This window comes from Xyrauchen texanus, chromosome 4 (genome assembly GCF_025860055.1).
Source record: "Xyrauchen texanus isolate HMW12.3.18 chromosome 4, RBS_HiC_50CHRs, whole genome shotgun sequence".
NCBI classification, from domain to species: domain Eukaryota; kingdom Metazoa; phylum Chordata; class Actinopteri; order Cypriniformes; family Catostomidae; genus Xyrauchen; species Xyrauchen texanus.
This window is the reverse complement of record NC_068279.1, coordinates 23,176,860-23,199,776: the sequence shown is the minus strand read 5'-3', so window position 1 is coordinate 23,199,776 and position 22,917 is coordinate 23,176,860. Positions and strand designations below refer to the sequence as shown.

The window sequence follows — 22,917 nt, the reverse complement described above, 5'->3', positions numbered from 1 at the left end:
CTTTCCCGGTCCTATTCTTTCAGGGGGAAAACACCCTGCGGAGGCCACATCCTGCCCAGTCTAGGGGGAGGTAACATGTGGCAAATACACCACGAGGGTTGTGAAGCCGTACGTTGGAAATGGCACAGTTGTAGGTCCAGCCTAATGAGTGCGGACTCTAAAGCACGGTGACCGGGGCAGCGGGGCTGCCCAAGGGAAACGTGGGTCCGCCGACAGGTGGACCGTACCGCGGGAAATAATACACCCGGTTGTTCCGCGTTACCGAGTTCTACCGGCTCGGACCTGACAAATTACGGGACGAGACCGACTCAACCCTGAGATTGTAAAATCTGGCAAAGGTATTGGGTGTTGCCCAGTCCGCTGCTCTGCAGATGTCTGCTGAGAAGGTGCCATGGGCCAGTGCCCACAAGGATGCCACACTTCTCGTAGAGTGTGCTCGAGCCCGCAAGGGGGCGGGCACAGCCTGGGTGTGATAAGCTAAGGAAATAGCATCAACAACCCAGTGAGCTAACCTCTGTTTGGAGACGGCATTCCCTTTCTGCCGTCCGCCGAAACAGACAAAGAGCTGCTCAGAACATCTAGAGCTCTACATGCAGTCCAAATAGATATGCAAAGTACGTACCGGACACCGCAACGAGAAGGCTGGGTCTGCCTCCTCCCGGGGCAGCATTCTTTCAGGTTCATGACCTGGTCCCTGAAGGGGGTCGTGGAAGCTTGGGCACGTAGCCTGGTCGCGGCCTCAGAGGTCTGGGTACTTCCACAGCCCCCGGGGCCAGCTGTGTGCCAGCCCGTCTGTCCCAAGAGGAGCTCCTGTCAGGGAGTACCAGATTGGGCAGTGGGAGTTGTCTTGGGAGGCAAAGAGATCTATCTGTGCCTTGCCGAATTGGTCCCAAATCAGCTGGACCACCTGGGGGTGTAGCCTCCACTTTCCGCTGGGCGAAACCTGCCGTGACAGCGTGTCCGGCATCTTGTTGCGGTTGCCAGGGATGTGAGTGGCGTGCAGCGCCCTGAGTCGCAGCTGACTCCAAAGGAGGAGATGGTGGACGAGTTGTGACATATGATGAGAGCGCACGCCGCCTTGACGATTTATGTACGCTACCGTCGCGGTGCTGTCTGAACGGATCAAGATGTGCTTGCCCCAGATTAGTGGGAGAAACCTTCGTAGGGCAAGAGATACAGCCAACAACTCTAGGCAGTTGATGTACCAACGCTGTCGGGGTCCTGTCCAGAGGCCAGCGGCTGCATGCCCATTGCACATGGCACCCCAACCCTGTCGAAAGGCGTCTGTGGTCACCACAACACGTCTGGACACCTGCTGCGAGGGGATTCCGGTCCGCAGAAAGCAGAGGTCCTTCCAAGGGTGGAAAGTCTGATGGCAAGAAGGGGTGATTGTCACACGGTATGTGCCTTTTCACCATGCCCATCTGGGGACTTGAGTCTGTAGCCAGTGCTGAAGTGGTCTCATATGCATCAACCCGAGTGGCGCGGCTGAGAATGCCATATGCCCCAGGAGCCTCTGGAATTGTTTTAGAGGAAGCGCTGTGCCGGAGAGAGCGAGGCACCTGAGCACTGACTGAACGTGCTCGTTGGTGAGACACGCTGTCATTGAGACTGAGTCTAACTCCATGCCGAGAAAATAAATGCTCTGAACCGGGACGAGCTTGCTCTTTTCCCAGCTGACCTGAAGCCCTAGATGGCTGAGGTGCCTGAGCATCTGGTCCCTGTGAGCCAGGATGAGCCAGTCGTCGAGGTAGTTGAGTATGCGGATGCCCACTTCCAATAGCGGGGCAAGAGCTGCCTCTGTGATCTTCGTGAAGACGTGAGTGACATGCTGTAGGAGAGGACCTTGTACTGATACGCCTGGCCGTCGAACGCGAACTGTAAGATGGGTCGTGACAGAATGGAGACGTGGAAGTACGCGTCCTTCAGGTCTACTGCCGCAAACCAATCTAGCTGTCGAACGCAGGTAAGAATCTGTTTCTGTGTGAGCATTTTGAACGGGAGTCTGTGTAAGGCCCGGTTGAGGATTCGCAGGTCCAAGATTGGTCACAACCCGCCGCTTTTTTTGGGTACGATGAAGTAAGGGCTGTAGAAATCCTTCTCCATCTCGGCTAGATGGACGGCTCTATCGCATCCTTGAGGAGCAGGGTCGTGATCTCTGCTCGTAAGGCGCTGGCTTTCTCGCCGCGCACGGAAGTGGAGCGAATCCTGATGAAACGAGGGGGGAGCCGGGCGAACTGAATCGTAGCCGAGTCGGATGGTCCTGGACATAGAGCGCGACAGATTGGAAAGTGAAAGCCACGCATCCAAACTCCGTGCGAGGGGCACTAACGGGACAATCGCTTTTGACGTACCGGCAGGGGGGAGCAGGTAATAGCGCATCGGGAGGCTTGGGTGCTGAGAAAAGACTCAAAGCACTTACCTTGCTCCTCAAAGCACTTACCTTGCTCCACGCACCCGGCAGGGGCCGGGTTAGAGACTGAGGAAGAGGTCCTAGAGAGGCGTCTTCGGAACTCATCAGCGCTGGACTGCTGGGGGTGAGCAGTCGCAGGGCCGGAGGCGAGGGAACTGCGTCCGGGGAGCCAGCACTGTAGTGTTTTGGGGCCGGGGTGCCATGAGAATGGCACGCACCGGCTGGATGACACAGGGTGTGAGGAAATCGCTCTTTATTGAGAATATGGGTTCGGCAAATGAAACAAGAATTCTTCTCCCGGCCCTCCACCGGGGGACGGAGTGGTCTTGGTACCACCTCCGGAGCGAACGTCTGACTGCCTGGGTCGCCCGTCTCAGGAGCGCTTCAGAGCTTTCCTGGTCCTGGAAGGGGTCCTGGAGACGGGGAGCATACGCCACCTGCATACGCCACCGGCCCGGTTTGATGCAGAGCTATCTGTGGTTTAGCCGCAGGGGGACGCCCTCGGCGAGCTGGCTTGGTGGCGGTCGTAAGATGTGCCATCTGCTTCTTCACCGCCAAAAAATGCTGGGCGAAGTCGTCGAAGGTGTCATCGAAGAGGCCAAGTTGGGAGACGCGTTGAGAAAGCGTCGCGCATCTCGACCATGTTCAGCCAGAGGTGACGCTCCTGGACCACGATGGTGGCCATCGCCCGCCCGAGCCTACGCTTTGACCAAGATTGGTCACAACCCGCCGCTTTTTTTGGGTACGATGAAGTAAGGGCTTTGATTTTTATTTTCTGTAGAAATCCTTCTCCATCTCGGCTAGATGGACGGCTTTGACGGCTTTGACCAAGATTGGTCCAAGCTCTGTGACCAATCTTGGCTCTGAGAGCGAGGTCGGTGGCAGAGCGCAGTTCCTGCAGCACGTCGGGGTCAGAACTACCCAGGTCCAGATGTTTGAGTGCTTTGGCTTGGCGAACTTGCAGGAGAGCCATGGCATGCAGGGCAGAGGTGGCACTGAAGACTTTTGAGGTCAGTGATGATGTCATTCTACAGGCTCTGGAGAAGAGTACCGCCAGGTGGTCTCGCCAGGTGGCGGCGTTCTCGGGACACGAGTGGATCGCAACCGCTCTGTCCACCTGGGGGACCTCAGGGTAGTGAGAGCAGACATGCGTAGGGGTCGGTTCCGGGCAGTAAAAGGTGCCCTCCACGACCACGGGAGGAAAGGAACGGGGCGTGGCTGTGAGCGGCGCCCTGACCCGAGGAACCAATCGAGTAGCCGTGATGGGGTGACGGAGGTTTCCAGTCCAGCCTCGCACTCGCGGAGGCCCGGGAAAGCATAGCGGACATCTGCACGTCAGCCTCAGACTGGGCAAGCAGACCCGAAGGTGGCAGCCCAGACAAGTCATCAGCATCAGACGCCGCTGCAACGCTCTCCGATGCAACGCCGATGTCGTCATCCAAATCCGGGGGCTCAAGGGAGAATCCCTTGTGGCAAGCTGCGAGGCGAGCCACACTCATCCCGAGCTCGGACGGAAGCAAGCAAGGGTGGTCCGTGGGGATTTACCCGGCGAAGCCGAGCCCGTCGTCATCCCCAAATCGCCTTCAACACCAGCCGGGTCGTCCTCTATCCCATGGGAAAAAAGAACAATGCGGGGGGCGGCATAAGTGGCTTTCTCCCGTGAGGAAAAAAAGCCACGACCGCAATGTTGCCATGGCTATGTTCTCGCACTGAGAACATGAACCATTCATAAAACACTGCCTGCGTGTGATCGCAGCCCAGGCACACGAGGCAGCTTTTATGGCCGTTAGAAGTGGAGAGAAATCAACCGCATCCAGGAACTACACAGAGGCGGAAAAACATCTTTAAAAAGACGCATCCTGAAAAGGACGTTCAACTCCTGCTGTGTATTGCTCTTTTATGAACTCAAAATCTTGTAGAGAAAATAAACTCTTTTTAGGAGGAGAAACCCCGCTGTTGAAGTGCTCAGGGGCATGGACTGCACAGTGTGCTGAGAGAGAATGCCAGCTGGATGCGCGCCGTAGATCCAACAGCAGTGCTACTTGCCAGCAGAGGTGAGTGAAACAGTGGTGAACTCAGCTTTGCTGTTGCACAACAGTTCGGCTCCGATAGAAAATTCTGACTGGCACTTGCTGCCCCGCTTCACCTTTATACCCGTATGTCCGGGGTGGGGCAAGGAAATTCTGTCTGCCAACTTGAAATTGGCCTTTTCTCAGGTTCAGAGTTACGTTTGGCATCCCAGGAAGACCCCTTGTTTCACTTCATTCAACACAACGTCGAGTGAGTGACAGAAGGGGAATGTTAACTTAAGGGCCAAGATGGCAACAGAAGAACACTTAAAAACAGGAGAAACAACCAGATAATCATTAGCATGCCATTAGCCCTTGGAGAGTAGAGCGGGGATAATGATAGTGGGCAGGGTTTGTATGATGTTGATCTGTGAATGCAGATGTGATGGCTGTATTGCATTAGGTTACATTGAAATCCGATCAATATGTAACACATTTATGTGTTTTTAATTGAATGCAAGAGTAATCAAGAGTAAAAAATCATTTGGCTTCAGTAGACTTGTAAAATAGACTGGAATTGGAATGGAAAACATCTGTTTCTATTTCATGTTGTTAAATTGTCATTTTTGGAGCTCGAACAGCCCCTGTCCTCATTTATTGTCATTAAATGGAAAAGGGCAGCCTGGATAATCTACTAACCATCTCCTTTTTTGGTCGACGGAAGAAAATCATACAGGTTTGGAATGATATGAGGGTAAGAAAATTAACACATTTTCATTTTTGGATAAACTATCTCTTTAAGCTTTTGTCTCTTTTGAGATATGTGTGATTCATCTGTCTGTCCTAGTGTATTGTTGTTGGGTGTATTTGTCTTTTTACCTGTTTTTGGGTTAGGTTGATGTAATGCTCTTTTCCATTCAGATTGTATTCGGATCCCTTACGGCACCAAGCTATCCCTCTACATGTCTAAAGACCCTGAAGGTACTGCAGGGACTTCTGTTGCGTACATTTCCCATGCTGTCTCACTAATGCACGTTACCATGGAGACTCATCCTGTCTTTTAATCAATTAACAGACGCATGCAGACAGTGTGGAGTGAAATGTGCAGTTAACATAATGTGTCCATTCCTTCTTGCCGTCTCAGAGAAACAATGAGAGACAGAGAGAAATGGTGGCATTAAGTGTCCGCTGCCAAACAAGAGAGATAAACCTTTGAATGTGGTAGAGAGGTAGGACAGAGACATTCAGAAGATACAGACTGGCTAAACAGACGCTTTAGGGAAATGGGACACATTTGCTGCAGCATGAGTTACAGATCAAAGTGTCACCATGGATACTTTTGTCAGAGCCCCTCTTCAGACACACACAGCCCTCTAGAGTCTAGCATTTTTGTCCAAACAGACAGCCTGAAGAGGGGCTGTCACAAATCAACACTCAGGTGTTTTTAAACAACAAGCCAATCATCTGTGGCTGCCATTTCTGCACCACGGGAAATAGACTGACACTTTCCTATAACACATAATTTAACTATTCTTAATTTCAGAATGTTCAGTTTAAAATAACAATATGCATTTAATGCATTTATTTTACATGTTATTTTTGATTTGCACTTAACACATTTTTAAATTGTATCGTGTTGTCCCATGGTGCAAAGATGTCCGTGGAATACTTTCAGTGTATTGTGCATGGTCTCATAACAAAATAATCCTGTGTTTGATTTCCATTGTCTAATTATTCTAACCTCACTTAAAGGGGAGTACCCTTTCTTGTGGAAATCTGTGTATGGAGTAGTTTAAGTCCCTCTACTTCACTACATAAATTCCTGTCCTCTCATTGCATCAATAAAAGTCCCAAAAACCATTAAAACAAGAGATTTTCATAAGAAGTTGGTTTGTTCTGTAACATAGGCAGTAAGCCAGCATGGTCTCCTGTTGGACTGATTGAAACTGATTTTGTCAGACTGATTAAGTGCGCCACCCCCCAAACACCTGCCATTTCCACATGCCACTTGTCCTAGTGTCTGAGTTTCAAAGAGAATGATTTTCTCAAACATACTATTAGTAGTCAATATAAATTTGAAGTAATTTACACCATCTGCTAAATCCGGCGTCACACTAGCAGACTCAAAACTACAAAATGTTGGCAGAGGGAATCACACATGCATATTTTTATGTTTAGATTTCGCTCTCTTCAGTCAAAGGTTATGACACACAGATTAAGAATGGTGGAGGGGTGACAAACATAACAACTCACCACAACTCTCTCTCTCTCGCTCTCTGATTTCCTGTCATGTGGAGCTCACTGAAATAACAACAGGAGTTCTGTGTGAGAATAAACAATGGTAAAGAGTGATTTAGGGTGTGATTCATGGAGTAACTTGTGAAAGTGTGTGACTGTGTATTTATCCCCTTGAGGCTTGCCATAGAATGAGTTTGTCCATGTGCAGCTTTCAGTGAGTAAAGAAATACTGTTCAAGAAAACAGTCTCTGCTTTCTGATTTTATTAATAATTTTAGTGTGTAAAAATGCTGTAAAAATGCTTTATGACAGAATCACTATGGATTACAATCAGCATTTGTGAAAGAAGAAGCTCATTGGTCACTTGAAGAGAGCCAAAGAGCACCCCCCTGTGACAGAATTTTTTTTCGGTCATATTGGATACTGTTTCCCATTCTGAAACAATTATCTCAGAATGGAGTCCCGACGGTCAAGTGATTCATAACCTCCCGTTGATAGACGCTAATTTGCGCTTCGTCTCTGCCTGGCTGGCCATTATGAAAAATGTGCCTAGTGTGAAGCCTGCTTAACCAGAATACGATTCAAGTGACAAGAAATTTGTCTGTCCACACTAAACGTGACATGAATACGATTCAAGTGACAAGAAATGTGTCTGTCCACACTAAACGTGACATAGCTGTGCGACCCGGTACATATTTCCTAAACTTATATGACTAATAAAATCAGAAATCAGAACAGTAACTGTTTATGTTCACGCGGTACTCTTGTTTTTATTTCAAGTCAGTATGTCGGTCACCTCTCCTCCTTTGTTAATCGGTGTGTGTGTGTTAACAGCAGATGGGGCTACGCAGCATGACAATGCAGAAATAGAAACCAAGCAATCGCCGGAATGTCCTGTTATGCATTGTGGCTTGTTAGAACAAAAGTGGAAAAGATTACTTTTTATCACATGTTGCAGGGTCTGGTTTGGACACGGTGTTAGCATTTGGGTGTAAAGGAGTCTAAAGGAATGATTACAAATATTTGAGTAAAGTAAAAACTTACAAATCCTATCAATGCCTGTCTAATCTTTTTGTCTGGCTCAATAAATTAAAAAAAAACAATAAATCGTCTTGGTTACTGTTGTAACCTCTGTTCCCTGATGTTGGTAACGAGACATTGTGTCGATGTAGTGACACTAGGGGTCGCTCTTGGGAGCCCCAAACACTTCTGATCTTTAAGAAAAAGCTGATCAGAGCAGGAGATTATGGGAAGTGTGGTCCATGGGGAACAGATGACCAAGGCAAAACACAGGGCAGATAACTGTGAATCATGACACAGTGTGTCAAAGTGTCACAGACACATTCAGGCCAGACTGTGAGACAGCTTAACCTTAGACCCAAATATACAGATGCATCATTGGCTGCTTTGCCCTGTTGCTGTAATACATCAACATGCTCGCCATATTGGACCAGGCAAGACTGCCCTGTAAAGACATGCAAGTCAACAGGAGAGCTGCGTTTCTTTCTCTCTCTCTTTTTTTGATAAAAAGCACAAAAACATTTACATTTATCTACAGATTCAATATTTCTTGGTTAATATATTATGTCCCTATAACATAATATAATTTGATTTACATGAAATGTGCAGAATGTTTTTTTGTGGAAAATACTTTTTCCTCGTCATTTAATATTTTCTTGTGCCCCAGGTCAGAATGCAGCATGTTAACTTTGAAATACTGATAAAAAATGTAAATGTGCATTTTTAAGTCAATGACTATTATTGAGGAAAAGGGAACAAAAACTGCAAATGCAAATTATTTCTCATTGTATCTTACAATGAAAAAGCAAATTAATTTGATCTCACTTCCCTTCTTAAAATGCTGCACCATTTTTACTTAAGTTTGTCTTTATCAATATGTATCATGTACTACCTTCCACTGTTATAGGTTTGTGTTCCGTGTCCTATTCAAAATACATACAGACAAATATGAATAATTCTACTGTATGTCATATTAAATGGGGAAAAGAAAAAGTCCCTGATCCAATTAAAATTTTTACAATTGGAACTGAATTTAAAACCAACCCATCTGAAATGGCTGTTGGATTTCAATCCCAGAGAAATTTGCATTACTGTACCAAAAGTAATGGTGGCTATTTGTGGCTTATCCAAAGGCCCAATCAATGTCCAGATAGCTGGGCAGGGTTGTATATATATTCTGGGTTCCTCACAGAATCTTCATTGTCATCTTTTTTTTTTTGCCATTTGGAAGACCACAACTTTGAAAGACAAAAAGCTCCTCCAAGATTGTTTCCTACATCAGAGAGTTATCTTCCTGTTAATCTAGTTTATATAATGTATATACCTACAAGATACTACATAAGAAAAAAGTCTACTAAGACTAAACTTTTTTCATTCAAGGCTGAAGAGGTAAGTTGCACATTCAAAATTTATATTATGATATTATGTAAATGCTAGCATTATAAAATTAATTTATAATTATTGTTATTATTATTAGTATTATATGATTTGTATTCAGTCTATTAGTAAAATCCTCTAATCCTCAAAAATATCGCTGTGCAATTTTACTTTTTTCCTCAAAACGTTTATTAAATTATTAATGATAAAATAATGCATCCATACTCAATATATTGACATCATGCTTTTAATGTAATTTGTTTCAGAAAAACATTACTTCCACATGCAGAGAGATAAAGGAAAATATGGTAAATATATAGAGAGAGGTTTGTTTCTTCATCTGAATTTACTATGGAATACACTGTATAACAAAATTTGACATAATTAAATATGTATTGGCATAATGCTTGTATGCATTTTACAGGAATTACGATGTAAGAATTCATTTGAAAACCTTGACTTAAAGCCTGGCGTGATGAAAATTGATGACCTTGTTATCAACACAAAAAGGAAGATTGCAAATGGATGCAATGCTGCCGAGTTTTTCCCAGGACTCTTTCACAACTGCAAAGTTGCAGTGAAATATTTCAAATATTTCCATTTAATATACATGATGAAATGATAATATGGATTTTAAGTGCTACATTTTATTAGCATTTTTACTTTTCTGCAGATATCAACAAATACCACAGACTGTGGAGCTAGAAGAAAACTGGATCTGGCACAAACCACATTGCTCTCTCAAATGGCTGGATCTTTTTCTTGGTCAAGCTATGATGATGATGCAGGCATGCATTACAAGTACAAGAAAGAATCAGATATCCAGGTTAGTCAGGGTTGAAATTGTCAATTTAAAACCTTTTAACCCGCGGGAGGACGCTGGCACACTGAAGTGTTCTTTATTTGCACTAGATCAACGTTACTGTTGAAAGAATGTAATTAACTTGGCAAACTAAACATTATTAAAAGGTTTAAGACTTAAGCTTAAATATTTGACATCTGTTTTACTATAAATATCTCATAGTGACAGTCATTTAATTTCTTAATCAACACCTTTAATATGAAATTTCTTTAGAGAGGAGTAATATTTATTTCTATTTTTAGCCTAAATGAATCGATGTGAGCATTATGGAGCGCTTTACAATACAATTAATTGTGTTGTAATTAATTCTGATTTTATGACAACAAATTGCTATGTGTCTTCTTTGAAATGAGACTAATACTATGCTTCTAGTCCAAAGACTTCATGAACTACATCTATTTAATTTAGATATAACATATCTTGGGTTTGGGTTCAAAAGGGGGTGCAGGTTAACAGGTTACTCAATTATAATATTTTAGTCTGTGACCACTATGATTTCTCAAAAGAAAAGATATAATCAGTTCTGTCAAAAATGCATACACTTGTTCTGTTATATGTTCAATTGTCCTGCATATCAATATTAACAGCAGCTTTCATTTGAGCACAATGGCATTTTATCATTATTACAATCATCTTTATTCATTCTGAACATTTTATTTAGGTGACCATTACTGGACATTGTTTTAAACAGATCTTCTATATTGTCGGTAGCAGGATGCTTGGTGCATTACGTCTTGACAGATGGGCAACACCCATATCAGACAACTACACCCTACTCCAAGGATCCAGTTCGGCTATCTCAAAATGTCAGAATGGGTAACTTCACTCTTCAATATGAAGAAAGATGGACTCCAAATCAAAAAGATATTATTAGCAGAATGCTGTCTAAATCGATTGAAGAATGTCCCACCATTGAGGAATGCCTTCAGGCTGTCACATGTATGTGCCAAGATTTACACAAGAATGTATGTATTGAAAAAAAACAATCCTTAAATGATTGGATATAGATAACAATTGTTGTGCATTTACAGGTTTCACACACTAGTGTGATTACACTGGAACCACAAACAACTTTAGCAATGAGAATGGAAATTAAGTAAGTACTTAATCATCTAATTAGGCAGTTTAATGTTCATTTTAAATTATAAAAAGTTTAAGACTCAAAAGACAAAAGTAATTATAAAACACAATGTTATGAGATAAACAGCAGGCTTTAGAGAGGTCAGGTCAGGGGAAAAAGCAGACCTTAAATCATGTATTTGTGACATGTATACATACACTGGTATTGTTTTACAGGACAGAACCCATACAGCTAATTGCTGTCCCTAAACACCAAATGAGATGGACATCCTAGAGAGTACCGACAGTGATCAGACAGAAAGTGTTTGCTGTGACATGATGGATTCATCTTCTCACTCTGAAGAGAAATGATCTGAGTGTGAAATGGTAATTAGGGGCTTAATTACTTGACCAGGGGTGATTAATAATGCATAGAATATTAATATATGGGGAAAAGATTCATTTATAAAATTTGTATTATTTGTTATTATAAGTTGTGTTTCTGTATTTCAGAACAATACAGAACAACAGGTTTTCATTTCCCTGGAAATGTCAGAAGAAGAAGAAAAAGGAGAAGAAGAAGAAGAAGACAAAGGAGAAGAAGAAGAAGAAGAAGAAGAAGACAAAAGAGAAGTAGCAGAAGAAAAAGGCATCCAAGGAAAACCACTTATGAAGACTTGGATGGAAATGAACGAAAGTGCCAATGGCTGTAGCTCTCAACAACATAATTTAAAAGTGAAAATGTCCTCAAACACTGCACATCAATGCATCTATGACAAGAAGAATTATTGTCTTTACTGTGAGAAGCCTTAAGCAATAATTGCAAGACATCTAATGCAAAAACACTCTGAAAAAGTTGAAGTTGCAAAGGCACTGGCACACAGGCAAGGCTCAACCATGCGTAATCTTTTATTAACCAAAATAAGGAACATGGGAAACTACCACCATAACAGTTCAGTAATATCCTCTGGTAAAGGAAAGATCATACCAAAAAGGCAAGCAACTTATGTATGTGTCAACAGCAACGGACTATCTGCCTTGCAAGTTTTGCTTTGCTATGTATGTCAAAACAGACATCTGGAGACATCACAAACATGGCAAATTACAAGTGAAAGACAATATGGCAGTGAAACTAAAAGTTCAGGCAAGTTGTTCACTGTTGTTGCACATGGACTCTGAAGATTCCAGTAGACTTAAAAAAAAATAGATGGGAAGACATGATACTCAAGTGGTAAAATCTGACCCACTGATTCTGTCACTGGGAAGAGAATGTTCCTCAGAAATTGAGAAGTTCTATGGCACCGGGCAGACATTAGAAATAAGATGAGAGAACTTGCCAGACTTCTGGTAACAAGAACTATTGACAATGACATTGTTGCTTTGAAGTACTTGATCAACCCAGTAAAGTTCAACACGGTGCTTGGGGCTGTAAAAATGATGACTGGATTTGATAACTTAAACCATTTATTAGTTCCCTCAACAGCACTAAAACTGCGCTATTCTCTTGTGAAAGTGTCATATATTTTGCAGGGAGAGGCTTTACGTCAAGAGGATGATGCCTTAAAGCGAAGAGCAGGACAGTTCAGTAAATTAATTGAACTGGAATGGAATATCCATGTTTCATCCAAAACTTGTACCAGAAAAAATGGAACAGCCCACAGATGCTGCCTCTAGTGGAAGACATCAAGAAGCTCCAGGATCACTTAAAGTGCCTTGAGGAGGCCAACAAAAAAGCATTCATTGACCATGCATCAAAAGATCATGGAGTGATCTCTCTCATTTGACAAAACAAGATTCTAAAGGATAATGAAAGCGACTGGAAAGCAGTAAAATACTTTGTGCACAACAGAATAATTTCTATCAAGAGAAATTTTTGTCAACAGTATTAAGCCTAGAAATACTGGGAGTTTGCATTAAGGAGTATTAATGTTGAATGTCACAATACTGGGAGTGGTGGTGGTGTAGTGGGCTAAAGCACATAACTGTTAATCATAAGGACGCTGATTCGATCCCCACAGCCACCACCATTGTGTCCTTGAGCAAGGTACTTAACTCCTGGTTGCTCTGGGGGGATTTTCCCTGTAATAAGGGCTCTGTAAGTCGCTTTGGATAAAAGCGTCTGCAAAATGCATAAAATGTAAATGTACTGGGAGGTTGCGTTATGGAGGATCAATGTTGAATGTCATCATGCTGCAGTCAATATTGTATTTTGATGGCAAGAACGTCTCGGTTACTTTCGTAACCTCCATTCCCTGATGGACGGAATGAGATGTTGTGTCGAATAGTGACACTAGGGGTTGCTCTTGGGAGCCCAATCCACCTTCAGATCTTTGAGAAAAGGCCAATGAGTAGTTGGCGAATTGGCGAGTTGAATTTGCATGCCACTCCCCCTGACATAAGGGTATAAAAGGGAGATCGGAATGCGGATTCAGTCAGGTTTTGCACTGAGGAGCCGAGAAAATGTCCCGGACATTGCAGGGGTTCAGTTCAGCCTGTGTCAAGAGGGACACAACGTCTCGTTCCCTACATCAGGGAACAGAGGTTATGACAGTAACCGAGACGTTCCCCTTCTGTCACTCACTTCGACATTGTGTCGAATAGTCACACTAAGGGTGACTAATAGGAAACGCCACAAAGGCTGCACGGTCACGTGAACTGCCGATGCAGGTCTAGGCAGGCTACTATGAGCATAAGAACAGATATTTTCGGTCTGCACTGAGCCTCCCCAGACGCCCCAAAATGTCGGGTGCTTCCCCATAACCCTGATGTGGGGGAAGGAGACATGTCCAACATGGGAGCAGGCCGTGCCAGTCGGTTTTTCTCTCCACTTAGGAATTAAATTCAGCTGGGGCCCTTAATGCTCATAAAATGCACTGGGAATGTGTTCTTTTACGTTCTCATTCTTTCAGGGGGAAAAGACCCTACAGAGGCCACAACCTGCCCTTCTTCTGGGGGAGGGTATGAAAATGGGCCACACATGGGAAGGTCCGACCAATCGTGGCAGAGGAGTTTCTACAAACACAGCAACCAGGCAGAAAAGACTCTCACGGTCTACCGAACCTGAGAAGGGAGACCATATCGCGGAAAATACACACTGGAGGCCACTAGGGTAGCTGAGACCTGTGGAACACTTACCCCAGTACAGGGCCTGTCAGCACACGTGCTGGGTCTGACTACGGATTCTGTCGCTGAATTCTTGAGTCAGAGAGCTAGGATGAAGTGCATCCAGGGTTCACAAGTCAGGAACACGCATGGGAGAAAGAGCATAGGACTTCACCTACCTTGGAGGGGTATGCACAAGCGATACACCCGGCCAGCTGTCCGTGTAACGAAACTTACCTTCTCGTACATGAAAGAACACAGGACGTGACTGGCTCAGTACCGAGGGGAGCTCCCATCAGGCCATACCAGAGCAGGCAGTGGGAGGATTCCAGGGAGGCAAACATGTCTTCCTGTGCCTGGCCGAATCGACTCCAAATCAGCTGGACCACCTGAGGGTGGAGTCTCCACTCTCCCCTGAGCATTATCTGCCATGACAGAGCATCTTCTGTGATGTTGAGATGGCCCGGGATGTGATTGGCGTGCAACGACCTGAGTCACGGCCGACTCCAGAGGATGAGACGACGGGCGAGTTGCAACATGGGATGGGAGCGTAAACCACCATGGTTGTTTATGTATGCCACCGTTGACATGCTTGCCCTGAATCAATGCCCGTAGCCTCCGCAGGGCAAGCAATACTGCCAGCAAATCGAGGCAATTGATATGCCATCCCAGTTGAGGTCCTGTCCTGGAGCCAGCAGCTGCGTGCCCATTACACGACGCCCCAGCTGGGCTTGGAGGCATCTGTCATAACCACGACGTGCCTGAACACTTGCTGTATGGGGACTCCTGCCCCCAAGAACACAAGGTCGGTCCAAGGGCTGAAAAAGTGGCGAGCAGTAGCCGTTAGAGCCACGCGATGTGTGCCGTGGTGCCATGTGTGCCTTGGGACTTGGGTCTGAGTGGCGTGACCGTCGCTGAGGATGCCATATGCCCCAGGAGCCTCTGAAAATATTTCAGTGGGCCTGACCTTTGCCACCTGGATAAGTTCAGGCAGTCCAGCACCGACTGCATGCACTCGTTCGTGAGTCGTGCTATCATTGACACTGAGTCTAACTCGGATGCTCTGAACCGGGGGGAGCTTGCTCTTTTCCAAGTTGACCCAAAGCCTTAGACAGCTGAGGTGGGTGAGCACCAGGACGCTGTGTGCGAACAGTAACTCTCGTAAGAGTGAGCTAGAATCAGCCAGTCGTCGATGTAGTTCAGTATGCGGATGCCCCCTTCCCTTAATGGGGCAAGGGCTGCCTCTGCGACCTTCGTGAAGATGCGAGGGGACAGGGACAAGCCGGAGGGGGGGCCTTGTATTGATACACTCGGCCGTCGAACGTGAACAGTAGGAATGGTCTGTGTCGAGACATAATCGAGACGTGAATGTACGTGTCCTTCAGGTCTACCGCCACAAACCAATCTTGATGCTGGATGCATGTCAAAATGTGCTTCTGTGTCAGCAGCTTGAACGGGAGTCTGTGGAAGGCCCGGTTCAGAACTCGCAGGTCCAAGATTGGCCGCAGCCCACCTCCCTTCTTGGGAACGATGAAATAAGGGCTGTAAAATCCCTGTCTCACCTCGGCTGGAGGGACAGGCTCTATCGCATCCTTCTGAAGGAGGACCGCGATCTCCGCCCAGAGGACGGCAACGCTCTCGTCCTTCACTGACTTGAAGAGAATGCCGCAGAATTGGGGCGGACGCAATAGTGGAAGCCACTATGGGCCAAAACCTCCGAGAACTGCTGGGCAAAGTCCTCAACAGTGTCGCTGAAGGGGCCAATGTGGGAAATGGGGGCATTTAGGAAGCGTGCCTTGTCCGCATCCCTCATCTCTACCAGGTTCAGCCACAGGTGCCGCTCCTGGACCTCAAGCGTAGACATAGTCTGCCCGAGTGAATGTACGGTGACCATAGTCGCACGGAGGGCGGGGTCAGTGGCCGAGTGCAGTTCTTGTAGCATCTCGACTAGCTCTTTAAGAGCCTTGGCCTGATGGACCTGGAGACCCGGAAGTGGCCTTCCCAGCAGCGCTGTAGGCTTTTGTCGTCAGTGACTACGTCGCTCTACAGGCTCGGGAAGGTAGTGCCGGACGACTCCGCCAGGTGATAGCACTCACCGGGCACAGGTGTGCAGCGATCACTTTGTCAAACTGGGGTATCGTGGCATAACCCACGGCCGTCCCCCCATCGAGGGTAGTGAGGACGGACGAGCCGAAGGATCGTGTCCGCGCAGTAAAAGGTGCCCACCACGATCCCGTCAGCTCGTCATGCACTTAAGGGAAGAATGGGACAGGGGGCGGGGGCATGGCCACGAACATGGCACCGAACCCAGGAACCAGTCATCCAGCCGTGGTTGTGGGGGTGGGCATTCCAATCCAGCCCGGAAAAGCATGGCAGTCAGCTCTGAGTCGGCCTCAGACTGGGCTGTCACACCCAAAGGCACCCTCCGAAGCAGCGATTGACATCTAATCTGGCTCGCGAGTGCCGGAAGAGCAAGGCTGGTGATGAGGCCTACGTCATCCCAGTGCTGGACGGAAGCAAATGAGCATATTGGGGAGTGGGTGGTCCGTGGAGATTTACCCAGCGGAGCCATACTCACTGAAGCCCCCAAATCACCTCCAGTGTCAGCCGAGGCGGTCTGGAGGCAGGAGGAGCCGCGAGGGGGATAGCCGAAGTGGCTTTCCCTCGAATGAAGGAAAGCCACGATCCCAACATTGCCATGGTCATGTTCTCGCAGTGAGAACATGACCCGTGAGGCAGTGATTGTGAACGTTAGAGGCGGAGAGGTAACGACCATATCCTGGAATGGCACAGAGATGTTCAACGTCACTGTGTCTAATAGAGAAAACACACTCTTTAAAATTGCTCTTTAAAAGCACTGTCGAAGCGCCCAGGGGTGTAATCTGCAGCAGAGTGGAGAGAGAACCGCTGGAATGTGCTATATATATCCAACAGAATGCTCTTGAAGAGTCAGGTGATTGGGAAATATTCAGCTGGCTGTAATAAGACTGCTAGGCTCTGAAGAAAAAGTCTGATTTAATACACATATCTGATACCCTATCAGAGTCGGAATGTGAAATATTGTTAAATTTCAAAGCAACCAAACAGGTGTCGCACCCTACCATATAACAGGGTACCAGTGTCCAGGTGTTTATATAAAATCTCTATTAATGCCCATGCCTATTGCTGCTTAAACTTCTCATTTAGCATGCACAGTCTAAGTTTACCTTGTGTGGACAAACAAAATGATTCGGTCCCCTGTTATATGGTAGATCGTGACACCTGTTCGGTTGTTTTTATATTTAGCAATATATCGTATTCTGACCATCTCTGAATGTAATGACAATGCTGAAAAATGTGAGTGCCCCTAATGGTGAATGATAAACAAAGACACTTCAGAATATTGGCAACTTTGTAATATAGTAATATATAGTATCTGATGCAAAAAAAATATATAATTGTATTTATTTATATGTAATTATTATTACAAAATATTTGTAGGTAAAACTAATTTATTTAGTGTTTGTGGTTGCTTCCAGAATATTTATGCAATGGTGAGATGTGTAAACATTAATATTTACATTAAAGTTACATTATGAAAAAAAACTTGGTGCCAATTCACTTTGTGTTTACACATACAGTTCCATTGAAGGCTATGGAGGTCCCCTTTTGGATAGGTAAACATCGGGCAGGGTTGCAGGTCCCCTCTTGGCATGTTTAAAAAAATCATATTTCTGGTTATATTATGAAAAAAGACCTTAAAAGAACATTTTGTATGCCATATTTGTGTCTTCAAAATGAACAGAAACAATGGTCCACTCTTGGTCAGTGTACAGCGATAGTCCACTGTTTGTAATATAGACAGGTTTAAGTGGTTTATGAGGGCTTTTTATTTTGGTTACAAACTGGTAGTTAGAACTTGCCAAGTAGATACCAACGTGCCTAACAGCTCTGGACATTAACGCTGAAGCAGTTACAGATTCTAACCTCTCATTCTTTCGTTTTTTCTCTTCTTTTCTGCCCCTTTCAAACCATCCTTTTTTTCTCTTAAAGGTGAAACTCCCTCAAAACACATCTATAAGATCCCATTGAGTAACCTCGTTGGACGGAGCATTGAGAGACCGCTCAAGTCTCCATTGGTCAATAAAGTAGTCACAGCACCTGCTTCCAGTGTCATAGCGCCTGCTCCCATGATCGCAAGCACACCTTCTCTCTCGCTGTCTCGCATGGAGATCAAAGAGATCGCCAGCCGCACACGCAAAGAATTGCTGGGTAAGTGTTTGTGTGGTCTTGAACTGAAAGCTATCTTTATGTATGCTCAACTCAGTGGGAGGCTGGGAGGAAATGTATTGCTAGAAAGCTGCTACAGCAAAAGTACTGTTGGAGACATGGTTTTAGGGTAGTACATTAGAGTTCCAAGTGGCACAGCCCTGTTGTATTTCTTATTTAAAGGTCTACAACGGTCACGAAAAACCTGGAAATATAACACATTTTGAAAATGTGATTTCCACATCTGGAAAAGTTGTAGAAATGTAAAAAAAAAAAAAGAAAGAAATCTTAAAATGTTATTAATTAAACAAAAAATATTTTGAATTACTTCAAAATATTGTTGTATCCCCTTTTGTCTTATCATTTTACACACCCTGTTTCAGATTTTTTTTAAAGATAAAAGACAATATTTGTTATTATTTAGTACTGACCTTTAGAAGCTACATAACAGCTATTAAAAACATACTGTAAATTCCAGAAGACAAAATAATAACAATTTACACAAATAATCCTGTATAAAAGTTTCCTTGGGTTTCATTGTGGTGTGTTCTTGAGCATCAGTGAATTTTTGCACATTTTGTAATAGTTGTGTACGAGTCCCCTCAAATGTCCTAAGTGTCAAGAGCTGGATGTCATTTATCAAATAGCCACTGTTGGGAAGAACTCAAATTTGTGGAAGATGCTGAGAAAACAAACAAAATTCTGTACCTGGAGTATTTTTCTTAAGAACAGAACTACTCGGGACAAAGCAGGGACTCATACACAACTATCACAAAAGACACAAACAGTCATTGATTAACTGTGTAACACATTTTAATTATTTTATTTTTTTGGTTCCTGGGTAGTAATTGTTATTTCCTAATTGCTTATGCATCAAAAGTATAGAAAATGGCTATTATTCCCTATAAACTTTGCTTTTGTAACCAGGACAGTGATATTTTGAAATGTACCTTTTTCCAGTGAGAAAACGGACGAATTTGTGTCTTTTCGTTCACAAAAAGTCAGAAAAAAACTACATATGAATCCAAATTAGCATGTATTTATACTGAAGTAATACAAAAATGACTACAAAATATTTAGAAGCGAGTAGTTTTTCGAGATTTATGATTATAATATAAATCACTTTCACAAATAAGCCCCCAAATGTAGTCTCCCATCATGTTCTCATTACACTGTCCTTGGTAGAGGCGTTCAAAGTCCAGTACATCCTGATGGAAGCTCCTCCGAGTATGCTCCCATGTGCTCCTTGAATTTATCAAGATGAGCATCAAGGATATGGACTTTGAGGGATTTCAGAGGTGGAGCTGAGGAGAGAAACCCATACTACCCCAACCCCAACCAAACGACCTCAATGACTTGATTAGAGATCTTGGTCTGACCAAGTCGAATTCAGAGCTTTTGACGTCTAGGCACAAGTAGTGGAACTTCTTGGATGAAAGTGTGCAAATCGGTAACAAGTACCGGTCTCTGCCCCTGGCTCATAGCTTCACTGTCCAGATGCTCTCTAAACCAAGGGTCTTCAACAGGGGGTCCTCAAATTATTGTTTGATCCACCTTGGTGGCATTTTTAATAATCACTCAATAGCACACTAGCGACAGCAAGAGACAGGAGTATGAATTATCGACATGTTGAAGTCTTTGTGTGACTAAACAGCGCTAGTCAGTGGAAGCACGCAGTCCGGACAAACCCTTCACATGCCCACTGCTCATCATAGCTGCCCAATGTGCGACAGACATCATAATTAAAGGTGCACCCAGTCATTGTTTTCCTCATTACAAATGTTTACTCAATGAAATGAACAGTAATTTTTAAATATATGTTTAAAATCGATCACTCACATGAGATGAAGACTCAATTTAAGTAACCTTTTAAAAGTTGTTTTATTCTGCATGGACAGGGTATTTCTGTTTTTATATCTGTCTATCTGTCTGTCTTTTTATTTATTTTTGGAAGAGGTTTGGCACCGGATTTACAGGGGAATTTAATAATGTCACTTCATGACAAAAATTTTGCAGACCCCTGCTGTACATCCCTGTTGAAAGATCAGCTAAAACCATCTTAAGCTGGTTGACTTAAGCCTAGCCAGGCTGGTCAGTTAGCAGGTTTCAGAGGGGGTTTGAACACTTTTTATCTGGTCAGGCTGGGAGAACAACTAAGACCACCCTGGCCAGCCTGACCAGCTAAGGCCAGCCAACCAGCTTATGCTGGATTTAGCTTGTCTTTTCAGCAGGGCAGCATTTAATGATTATTTCAATGGCTTTGCAATGTAAACATCATGAAGTACATACATTAATATGGTAGCCTACCATTCATGTTTTTATAGGCATAAAACGCAACACTCAATATTATACAATATGTAACGGGGGTCCCGGCTCAATCTCTCTAAGCACCATGGGGTCCTTGGCCTGAAAATGGTTGAAGACCCCTGCTCAAAACTTTCCAAACAGCTTCAGATGATGTAGATCACAAAGTATGAGGAAATGATAATGCAAAAAACAAAATAAGTAAATACAGAAGCACTCTCATTGAGGAATAAGTGGATTCTTAAGCAAAACTTGCGTGTCGAGTGTCTTTAAAGAAACACCCCGGCGTTACATCTTTAATGCAGGTCAATTTATTGCAAATTCAAATAATACAGAAGCAAATCATGTAAATAAATACAAACTCTGAAACTGGCATTTCTCGGAGATGCATTCACCTGAGAAGAAGCATATAAGATATTTAAACTTGTTTTTAGAGAATAGATCTAGAATATAAGTATATTTTGTCTTTACTGCACTCACAGAAGTTTAAAAAGTGAAAAAATACACTTATATACAAAATACACTTGCACTTAAGATGCATCCTCTTAAAGCAAGTCTAAATATCTTATGTTGCTTCAAGTAAATGTATCTTGTTTTAAGGGTTTTTAGACTATTTAAAATGAAAAACAAGACAAAAATACTTGAAAACAAGAGGATTTTTGCAGCAAACTTAAACTTAAAAAGTTTTTTCCCTTTAATTGGGTGAATATCTTTTAGAGGTGATTTTGTCCTGTTTATTGTTCGTAAGCACATTTAATACAAACTTTTTAAGTCAGGGCACGAGCTGAATAATCGGTTAAGAGCTAATGATTAAGAGCTAATAATCATTAGATTAATCAATTATCAAAATAATAATTAGTTGCAGCCCTAATTGTTATCAAATTCTTATAAGAGAAACAAATGTAATAAATACAAATAAGTTAAAAAAAAAAAAATTTGCACTGCAAAAATATTCCTAATCTGTTATAATGCTTGTTCTGTAGTCAAATTGAGATTAGACACATTTTTACATTATGAAGGGTTGGAGAGACATTCTGATCACACATTAGATAAACTGCTAGATCCTTGAGACTGCCACACTTCACAACCTACATTCTCTCTCTCTCTCTCTGTCTCTCTCTCTCTGTCTCTCTCTCTCTCTCTCTCTCTCTCTCCATCTCCCTCTCCCTCTCTCTCTCTCTCTATCTCATATATATATATATATATATATATATATATTTCAATTTAAAATACTTTATTAGCATGATTGTTTTTACATACAATATTGCCAAAGTTTTAATACACAAAACAGATAATGACAAGACAAATAACAATAAAATATAATTAAAATAAGGTGAAAACCAGGGCAAAAATGGCAAATTCTTCCAATTCTATTTATTTTTGGCCACCAAAAATCACCTCATGCCTCAGATATTTAAAATGTGGGGTAAATGATGGCCTTGTAGTATATTATATAAAATTAAGTAAATCAGTATTATATTTGATAATACTTTGTTCTAGGCCTGTCTAGTTATGTTTTTAGTAAAATATTTTATTCAAATTAAATACATGTGCCAATTAATAAATCACAATTAATTGCATAGATCAATATTTACTGAGAGCAGGGACGGATTAACCACAGGGCCATGTGGGCGGTTGCCCAGGGAACCAAGGGGCCTCAAACTCTAAACCAATTATTTATTTATTTATTTTGAGATATTTATTATTAATCCACATAAATGTTAGTCTTATGTGAAATACCATTTGGTCGGCCAAATGCATGCTGGACTACAGTGCGCACTCAGGGAATCAGCGTCTCACAGGTGCAGCATGTTTATTTGAAGAGAACAGTGTCTGATTTACCAAATGCTTCCAAACACAAAGATAAGTTGCGGTTTACCCTGGCTGTGTACAAAGCTGATCGTTTAAAATCATATTAGTGACAGAATTTGTGCAAATGTATGGAGGGCTTTCAAATAAAAAAAAATTCGGCATGCATCTAAAAAGCAAAAGATGCTAAATAAGTGCATGGTAACATTTGTAATATTTGGTAACCACGAGAGTTCACTAACGGTTATTCTGTTATTTGTCGGGAGTTGGGATTCGGGAATAAAGCACACTTATTGCCATGGATACATCAAACGCAAACTTTGTAGATTAGTAGGGAATACAGTGCACAATGAGCTATGAGCCTAAATAGTACAACACTTAGATCTTCAAATGATAAAATCACATTAAAGTCAAACACAAATTCTCTCCGTCACTGCCTGCAACAGAGTAGGCCCATTCTTAATTAATGAAAAATGT

The 22,917-nt window shown here is 43.4% G+C and overlaps 1 protein-coding gene across 5 annotated transcripts in view; it reads left to right on the top strand.

Moving 5' to 3' along the window:
• The window catches only part of LOC127636741 (GTPase-activating Rap/Ran-GAP domain-like protein 3), a 140,670-nt gene that overhangs the window by 107,516 nt on the left and 10,237 nt on the right, over positions 1–22,917 (top strand). For 4 of the 5 annotated variants that reach the window (XM_052117448.1, XM_052117441.1, XM_052117467.1 and 1 more), the window contains exons 28-29: positions 5,344–5,403; positions 18,112–18,330. In XM_052117448.1, the coding sequence (XP_051973408.1) occupies positions 5,344–5,403; positions 18,112–18,330 (279 nt within the window). The remainder of the gene's footprint in view (positions 1–5,343; positions 5,404–18,111; positions 18,331–22,917) is intronic. The other variant, XM_052117475.1, reaches the window with a different exon arrangement.